At 40.4% G+C, this 10021-nt stretch overlaps 3 protein-coding genes across 3 annotated transcripts in view; all 3 read right to left on the reverse strand.

The window, feature by feature from the left end:
• The window catches only part of LOC143039100 (cuticle protein 19.8-like), a 5290-nt gene extending 4819 nt beyond the window's left edge, over window positions 1-471 (reverse strand). Inside the window, exon 1 of the mRNA XM_076208954.1 lies at window positions 334-471. Within this exon, the coding sequence (XP_076065069.1) occupies window positions 334-471 (138 nt within the window). The remainder of the gene's footprint in view (window positions 1-333) is intronic.
• Window positions 472-1098: 627 nt separating this feature from the next.
• On the reverse strand, window positions 1099-1811 carry LOC143039101 (cuticle protein 18.6-like). Its single transcript, XM_076208955.1, has 2 exons — window positions 1803-1811; window positions 1099-1455 (listed from the first exon to the last, which is right to left on the reverse strand). Exons 1-2 carry the CDS (start codon window positions 1809-1811, stop codon window positions 1099-1101), a joined length of 366 nt encoding a protein of 121 aa, XP_076065070.1.
• A 2566-nt stretch (window positions 1812-4377) lies between these two features.
• LOC143039102 (cuticle protein 18.6-like) lies at window positions 4378-5083 on the reverse strand. The gene is made up of 2 exons (XM_076208956.1): window positions 5075-5083; window positions 4378-4731 (listed from the first exon to the last, which is right to left on the reverse strand). Exons 1-2 carry the CDS (start codon window positions 5081-5083, stop codon window positions 4378-4380), a joined length of 363 nt encoding a protein of 120 aa, XP_076065071.1.
• Between the last annotated feature and the right edge of the window lie 4938 nt (window positions 5084-10021).

A 10021-nucleotide genomic window follows, 5' to 3' on the forward strand; every position in this document is an offset into this window, starting at 1 on the left:
CGAGAGTGCTTTCCTGAAGAGGGCTAAAGCTATTAGCCGAAATATAGAAGTTACACATTCTTCTAAAGTTTCCTTTTTATTCCGACTGCGGGTTTTTCGGGATCGTATATATATATATATATATATATATATTTATGTATATATATATATATATATATATATATATATATATATATTGTGTGTGTGTGTGTGTGTGTGTGTGTGTGTGTGTGTGTGTGTGTGTGTGTGTGTGTGTGTGTTGTGTGTAGTTATGTGTTACACCGTAATATTGTTATGGCATCACTTACTATACACCGTAGGCCTGAAAAAACGAGCTCAACATTAGATAGTCACAGGGAGTGTAGCTGCAACTTTAGCTTGACTTTTGAGGTCAGTAGGAGAATAGCAGTGCCACCAGTTAGATACATCTTCATATCTATCCAGCCGCTGGGTGTTGTCAAATTTCTCTACAATCAATGAAGCTTCGCTCATGCTTGCATATGCTTTAGCTTGAACACTGAGACCACGCAACTTATTTTCTTTATCCGTCTCTTCATGTATTTTACCAGTGTCTACCTCATTACTATCAGTTTTATGTGACAGCTCCAAGCTTGTTTTTTTTTTTTTTTTATGTTTCATCAGAAAAATATGATGGAAATTGGCACCAAGAAAATCACCAACATGACAACAAATTCTTATTTATTCATATCACACACTCGAACAAACTTTACAAGAACCAGAGGAAGGAATGTCTATCGTTTTTCCAACCATAAAGTTTCAATTACGTAGATCAAGTGGACAATGTCATGGTGACTAGAACATTGAATATTTGACTAAGAAAGTGTTAATTGCTTTGGTATTAGTAGATAAGAGTATGATGTTTTTTCATCACTGATAACCAGATCAGGTCTGAATGAGAAGTGTGTGGTAAGTGGGATAAATATGGGTTCAAGAGAGGCATGTGTGAGCATGGAGATGAGTATAACTGAGTAAAGTTCGATTATGTAGATGAGGACCTCAGTAATTGGTGTTCAGAGTGTCTCCGAGGCACCTGGTCTCGAGGGGGTCTTGACGTGCGAACTCGATGGTGAGGATGGCCTGACCCTCACTAGGAGGAGCTCAGCCGTAGACAGGTGTGGGTGGGGGATGGTAGGGCGCAGGCTCGGGATACTTAGCCTCACCCTCGTAGGAAACTTTAGCTACGTAGCCGCTGTAGTCATCGGCGTCGAAGGTGACTGTCTCAATTCGGCCGTCGGGAAGAGCGACGCGGTAGGAACCCGAAGTGACTTTACCGTCGCTCTTCTGCTCGTGGGCGTAGTCGTTGCCGGAGTAGTCTTTGACGGCGTAGGCGAACTCGAAGGGCATGCCAGGCTGATTGTAGGTTGGAGGAGGATGAGGAGTGTATCCGTAGACTGGGGGCGTGTCAGGTTGAGGAGCGGCCCATGCCACAGCCACGGAGACGGAGAGGAGGACAATCTAAGGGAATCAGATGATCAGATAAATTAGGTCAATAGAGAAGAACAACAAGACTAAATCATCAATGTTGTAGATGTGAAACGTCACAACTTAGCTTTAAATACTCTGTGAAAGAGTGATATGACAATCCCTTCCTAATACCCGACATGATTGTCCTTCGCGGAGCTTCCCAAATAGCTATAAACAATAATGATTTGAACACAACGACACTTGATTATTGACGGACGATTTCATATATTCAACACACGGTCAGCCAGCAATGCCGATGATCTAATGCCTGAAGACTTTGATCGAGACGTGCTCGGTGTCGAGACTAGACAAACGGAGATAGTTCAAGCGCTACTGACCTTCCACATGCTGCTGATGGATTGAAACACTTGACAATGCGAACTGACGAATGGACGAAGAAGACCTGTATTTATACCTGGGGCGTGCACGAAAGTAGCCTTTCATCAGCAGCAGCAGGTGATGTTTGCTTGCGTTTGAGGCTGTGTTCTTGTGTGCGTGTCTGTGTGTTTAAGTTTATGTGTGCGTGCTTGTGTAGTTCCTATGTTATGTAACATATGTGTCTGGTCGCGCGCCTTGGAAATCTGTGACCACACCTCATCTTTCCCAAAACAGATGGCGTTGAAAGGACCAATGAATTTTGTATCGAGAGGAAAAGTCCAGCATGTCAATTTTTGTCATTAATCAGTATTCTACTACTTGTATTTGTGCTTATTCCGTTCATTTCAGAAATCTTTAGACTGAAGAGAGAAAATAAGTGCGGTTATTAACATGATTATAGTGGTAGCCTGTGAGGGACGCTCTTCGGGTTTTCAAAAAGAAAGAGTTGGACAGTGATTCATAGGATCACCATGAGGTTTGCAATCACTATCACTGACATTGCTGCCACAATTACTACCGTCACCATCCCTAATACCATCGCCACTATCACCGTCATTACTCTCATTTCCATCACAACCACTATCACCATCACAAGCACCATCACGATTATCACCACCACCATCACCACCACCACTACCACCACCATCATCACCACTACTACTGTCGTCGTATCATCATCATCAATGATAGCATCACATCTTTACCGAAGTGTTGCGTTTTGTTTTGGCTGAACGGAAGAACCACTTTTTCCTTTTTTCAACCTTCCGCTTGTGTCAGAAACAATGACGGTTATCTCCCTACTTTATGTGGTGGGGCTGCAAGTTGATGGACAATTTTTTTTCATCAAGAGGTACTGGCTTGTGTGGCTGACACTCAATCTTCGAAGTGGGCCCTTGTTATTTAATTCACTCTATTAATTTCAATTGTACTTCTTTCACCTTTTTATCCATGGACAACTGACAATCGGCGAATGCTCTCAATTCACTGTGTGTTAACTCTTGGAATTAACCTTTCGACCCCTCCAACAGTGTTAGGCAACATGACTTCGCCGCGAGAAAATCGGGATTGGCAAGGGCCGACCTTGTTTGCAGCCTTCCATTCGACCCTGATAATGGCGCAAGGGTGACGCATTTTATTTTATTTTATTTTTTATTTATTTTTTTTTTTTTTCATGTAGTGATCATGGAAACTTCATCCGTTTTGTGTCAATATGTCATTTGGAAATAAACTCTCGTACTGGGATTCTAAGTCGTTTCATTTTCAAGGGTCGTCGTGACACGATGGTACGGTTTTCGTCTTATAATAAGCAAGCCGCTCAGGCGAGGGTTCGAATCTTAGTAGGAGAGTTTATTTCCAAATATCATAATGGCACAAAACACTTGTCAGAAGACTACCCTACATAGAGGATTTGATGCAATACAGTATATATCGTGTTCACGCGGGCGCCCTAGATGGAACGACAGGCCGTGAACTAAGTAGTTCCATTTTGATGGGTCATCCTGACACGATGGTACGGCGTTCGTCTTGTAGTAAGCAAGTCGCTCAGGCGAGGGTTCTAATCTCAGTAGGAAAAATTTATATATATATATATATATATATATATATATATACATATATATATGTATATACATATACATATATATGTATATATACACACACACACCGTAACATTGTTATGACATCACTAATGTCTGATTTCATTCCTAGCTGACGTTCACTTAGTATACACTGTAGGCCTGAAAAAACGAGGTCAACATTGGATAGAGTCATATGGAGTGTAGCTGCAACTTTAGCTTGACTTTTGAGGTCAGTAGGAGGATAGCAGTGCCACCAGTTAGATAAATCCTCATATCTCTCCAGCCGCTGGGTGTTATCAAATTTCTCTACAATCAATGAAGCTTCGCTTATGCTTGCATATGCCTTAGCTTGAACAATGAGACCACGCAACTTATTTTCTTTATCTGTCTCTTAATGTATTTTGCCAGTGTCTACCTCATTACTATCAGTTTTATGTAACAACTCCAAGCTTGTTGTGGTTCTTTTAAAATGTTTCATCAGAAAATTATGGTGGAAATTGGCACCAAGAAAATCACCAACATGACAACAAATTCTTATTTATTCATATCATATACTCGAACAAACTTTACAAGAACCAGAGGAAGGAATGTTTATCGTTTTTCCAACCATAAAGTTTCAATTACGTAGATCAAGTGGACAATGTCATGGTGACTAGAACATTGAATATTTGACTAAGAAAGTGTTATTTGCTTTGGTTTTAGTAGGTTTGAGTATGATGCTTTTTCATCACTGATAACCAGATCAGGTCTGAATGAGAAGTGTGTGGTAAGTGGGATAAGTATGGGTTTGAGAGAGGCATGTGTGAGCATGGAGATGGGTGCAACTGAGTAAAGTTCGATTATGTAGACGAGGACCTCAGTAATTGGTGTTCAGAGTGTATTCGAGGCACCTGGTCTCGAGGGGGTCTTGACGTGCGATCTCAATGGTGAGGGTGGCCTGACCCTCACTAGGAGGAGCTCAGCCGTAGACAGGTGTGGGTGGGGGATGGTAGGGCGCAGGCTCGGGATACTTAGCCTCACCCTCGTAGGAGACTTTGGCTACGTAGCCGCCGTAGTCATCGGCGTCGAAGGTGACTGTCTCAATTCGGCCGTCGGGAAGAGCGACGCGGTAGGAACCCGAAGTGACTTTTCCGTCGCTCTTCTGCTCGTGGGCGTAGTCGTTGCCGGAGTAGTCTTTGACGGCGTAGGCGAACTCGAAGGGCATGCCAGGCTGATTGTAGGTTGGGGGAGGATGAGGAGTGTATCCGTAGACTGGGGGCGTGTCGGGTTGTGGAGCGGCCCATGCCACAGCCACGGAGACGAAGAAGACAATCTAAGGAAATCAGGTAATCAGATAAATTAGGTCAATAGAGAGGAACGACAAGACTAAATCATCAGTGTTGCAGATGTGAAACGTCACAACTTAGCTTTAAATACTCTGAGAAAGAGTGATATGACAATCCCTTCCTAATATCCGACATGAATATCCTTCGCGGAGCTTTCCGAATAGCTAGAAACAATAATGATGTGAACACAACGACACTTGATTATTGGCGATTTCATGCATTTAACACACGGTCAGCCAGCAATGCCGATGATCTAATGCCTGAAGACTTTGATCGAGACGTGCTCGGTATCGAGACTAGACAAACGGAGATAGTTCAAGCACTACTGACCTTCCACATGCTGCTGATGGATTGAAACACTTGACAATGCGAACTGACGAATGGACGAAGAGGACCTGAATTTATACTTGGGGCCTGCACGAAAGTAGCCTTTCATCCGCAGCAGCAGGTGATGTTTGCTTGCATTTGAGGCTGTGTTCTTGTGTGCGTGTATGTGTGTTTAAGTTTATGTGTGCGTGGTTGTGTAGTTTCTGTGTTATGTATTACGTGTGTCTGGTCGCGCGCTTTGGAAATCTGTGACCGCACCTCATCTTTCCCAAAACAGATGGCGTTGAAAGGACCAATGAATTTTGTATCGAGAGTAAAAGTCCAGCATGTCAATTCTTGTCGTTAATCAGTATTGTACTACTTGTATTTGTGCTTATTCCGTTCATTTCAGAAATCTTTAGGCTGAAGAGAGAAAATAAGTGCGATTATTAACATGATTATAGTGGTAGCCGCACATTATACCACCTGTGAGGGACACTCTTTGGGTTTTCAAAAAGAAAGAGTTGGACAGTGATTTATAGGATCACCATGAGGTTTGCAATCACTATCACTGACATTGCTGCCACAATTACTACCGTCACCATCCCTAATACCATCGCTACTATCACCGTCATTACTCTCATTTCCATCACAACCACTATCACCATCATCACAAGCACCATCACGACTATCACCACCACCATCACCACCTCCACTGCCACCACCATCATCACCACTACCACTGTCGTCGTATCATCATCATCATCATCAATGATAGCATCACGTCTTTACCGAAGTGGTTCGTTTTGTTTTGGCTGAACGGAAGAACCACTTTTTCCTTTTTTCAACCTTCCGCTTGTGTCAGAAGCAATGACGGTTACCTCCCAGCTTTATGTGGTGGGCCTGCAAGTTGATGGACAATTTATTTATTTTTTTTCATCAAGAGCTACTGGCTTGTGTGGGTGACACTCAATCTTCGAAGTGGGCCCTTGTTATTTCATTCACTCTATCAACTTCAATTGTACTTCTTTCACCTTTTTATCCATGGACAACTGACAACCGGCGAATGCTCTCAATTCGCTATGTGTTAACTCTTGGGATTAACCTTTCGACCCCTCCAACAGTGTTAGGCAACATGACATCGCCGCGAGAAAATCGGCATTGGCAAGGGCCGACCTTGTTTGCAGCCTTCCATTCGACCCTGATAATGGCGCAAGGGTGACGATTTTATTTATTTATTTTTTTATGTAGTGATCATGGAAACTTCATCCGATCTTCTGTTCTCCTGTGGTGGTAGCAAGATGGTGATAGGAGCAAAGTTAGTAGAGTATCGTTGAAGAAAATGCGTTTGTATGGACCATAATGCTGTAACCAGTGATGATTGTAACCAAACAATGAATGATGAGATAATGAGGGAAGAATGGTAACAATGTAAGTTTTGCTTATTAGTAATTTTTCTTCATGAAAAACGTTACAGCTGCTCTTTTTTTCATCTGTCGAGAAAACAAGTGACAGTCAAATGACTCGTGATAGTTTCTCAAACCTGTTCACGCGAATTGGCCAAAGTGGGAAACAGAGAACCAGCATGCATGTGCATACACACACATGCACACACACAAACACACATACACAGCTCACACAAACACACATACGCAGCTTTGCTCAGTAAGGGATATGGCCCTAGCTGGAACAATACATGAATTTAAAGCTAATTATGATAATTGCAATATAAAAATAGACTCTGGCTTTGCTGCTCTGGCTACGACTGGGGTTCTTGGCCGGCGGCGTGCTCGTTTCGCTTGCAGAGGCGCTTCAGGCCCCTTTCCACTGAGCTGGCAAGTCATAGCCCGGTGAGCGCGCTGCAGGCAATGCACCGCAGACCTAACTACATCGGCGAAGCTGATGCGTGTTGATTTGTAAATAAAGGACCAAATATAGAAACAAAGATATTTCATTTGCTTTCGGGAACACGTCCTGTCACGAGGTACCTACCTAATCTTATATATATATATATATATATATATATATATATATATATATATATATATATATATATATATATATATATATATATACATATATATAAAAACGCAATCCGTCACTTGTGTCTAATTTTCTTTTCCGGGTTCATCACCTGAAGAACAAAAGGTAAATCTTTAGTTTCGACCAAAGATATTTCATTTGCTTTCGGGAACACGTCCTGACACGAGGTACCTACCTAATCTTATATATATATATATATATATATATATATATATATATATATATATATATATATATATATATATATATATATATATATATATACATATATATAAAACGCAATCCGTCACTTGTGTCTAATTTTCTTTTCCGGGTTCATCACCTGAAGAACAAAAGGTAAATCTTTAGTTTCGACCATGGGAGGAATATGGCAATAGAAAATTAAATTTTAATTTTGTAAATTAAAATGTATCAACCTAATATGCAATTTTGTGTGCGGAAATGAGAATAAAAATACCTTGCTACAAGCTAGATGTACTAATGAATGAAGTCGGTAGCATAGGATCGGGACGCCATGTTTGTTATGGTAGATGCCGACGTCGAAGAAATAAAAGGATGATAAATTCGTCTAAGGTAAACTAAACTAAACTAAACTAACCTAACCTAACCTAACCTAACCTAACCGATAAATCTTTAGTTTCGACCATGGGAGGAATATAGCAATAGAAAATTAGATATTAATTTGTATACTCCGCAAGCTGAGAGAGTGGTTGAAAAGCCCGCCAACGTCTCTCACGACGACGACAACGAGGACGAGCCGGATGACATCTAATTTGCAGATAATGATTTATTAAACACAGGATAGGTTAGGTTACTTTAGTTTAGTTTAGTTTAGTTTACCTTAGACGAATTTATCATCCTTTCCTTTCTTCGACGTCGGCATCTACCATAACAAACATGGCGTACCATTCATCGTACACGACTTCGTTACTTAAGAAATCTGTTTTAGCACCTTTTTTGTTTTTCATTTCCGCACGCAAAATTGCATATTACGTTGATACATTTTAATTTACAAAATTAATATTTAAGTTTCTATTACTATATTCCTCCCATCGTCGAAACTAAAGATTTACCGTAAAAAAAAAGTTATTTCTAAAGGTATAAGAAAGAAGTTGGGACCGCACATGATTTTAAGGTTAGGTATGGCGTATTGAAGAGTAGGAGACTGGACCCAACGAGCATTGCTCTTTTCTTGTATACTGCAATTAGTTTTTCTACTATTATGTAAATATACACACACGTACACATACGCAGACACAAGAAAAATGCAAACACACATACACAGGCACGCACAAACACCGGCGCGCGCGCACGCGCGCACACGCACACACATACAGTATATAGATATATATATATATATATATATATATATATATAAATATGTATATATATATATGTATATATATATATATATGTTATACATATATATGTATATATATGTATATATATATATACATATATATACATTTATATACATATATATATATACATATATATGTATATATATGTATATATATATATATATACATTTATATACATATATATATACATCTACACTGAATGGTTCCCAGCGATCAATTGATATTAATATCAATATCACATATATATATATATATATATATATATATATATATATGTATATATATACATAAATATATATATATATATATGTGTATATATACATATATATATATATATATATATATATATATATATATATATATATCTATATATATACACCACAGTCCCATGTTATTCTGTTATTGTACCCCGTTTCAGATTACGTATGATTATTCTTTGGGCCGTTTCATGTAGGCTGTTCCAGGAGTTTATACATTTGTATGGAACATTCTACTGATTGAATCGTTTATTTGTAGACATCCATCAGATAAGATGTATTTTCACTGTTATCCCAATACCCTCGTGATGCCCCACCCCACCCCACCCCATTCCTCTGCATGACTAGAACCATTTCGGGTGCTGTTTCCTGTACTCCCTCGATCTTGTCTCTGTGTGTGTATCTGTGTGTCTATGTTACGTCAGAATTATTCATAAACCGAACTATACGAGTCATGAAACTCTTATTCGGCAGGGTAACAGCTGTTGATCACGAGTCCAAGGCGTGACCCAAGACCGTGGTGAATCACGGTCGATTACGAGCTCGGTGTGGGATACAAAACGATGGCGAATCTCTGAAGACACAAACGTACGCATCTTTTACTCCTTTGTGCAGATAGGCGGTGTGTGTATAAGGAGACTGCAGCATACTCCAAGCCATCCGGAACTTCAGCAGCAGCAGTATGTGGAAGGGTTAAGATCCAGAAGTTGTGTATATCACAAAACGACTGACATCATTGGGCTAGTCGGTATACACTGTGCTCTTTCGGATCGTGCAATAGAGTGTATTGGCGCACCCTTTAAAAATAAATATGAGAAATCGTTTTAAACTCCTAGAGGAACTGGTAGAGCGCATGAAATGTTCCAACATCAATTCGTTCGTATCCCATTTGTTGCAAGAAACAATACCAAGATTTCTTATCTATCGTATTAGTAATCATGTGCTAAACAATTGGATTCATTTCAGCTTCAGATCTGTAACTAAGGGCCAGTGATAGATACTAGTAGGGGTCCTATGAGATGGGCGTGGAAGAGAAGCATATCCCCTTCGTCCATATTCAAAATTTACTAGAACCCTCATCTCTATCTGGAGTCTAAGCCTCAAGGCCATTTAGTCCTTTCATGGTCCTCGGGCGTCCGGGTACAATTTGGACTAACACCTCCCCCTCCCCCCCTACGCTTTTTCACATAAGGAGGCTTGACAACTGGCGAATGCTCCTTTCCTGTCAGCACGTTACATAGAAACAAATTAGTTCTCGGCCTGTCGTTCCACCGAGGGCGCCCGCGTGAACACGGTATGTAATGTATTGC

Source organism: Oratosquilla oratoria, chromosome 25, assembly GCF_046742065.1.
Source record: "Oratosquilla oratoria isolate Oo_2021 chromosome 25, ASM4674206v1, whole genome shotgun sequence".
Lineage (NCBI taxonomy): Eukaryota > Metazoa > Arthropoda > Malacostraca > Stomatopoda > Squillidae > Oratosquilla > Oratosquilla oratoria.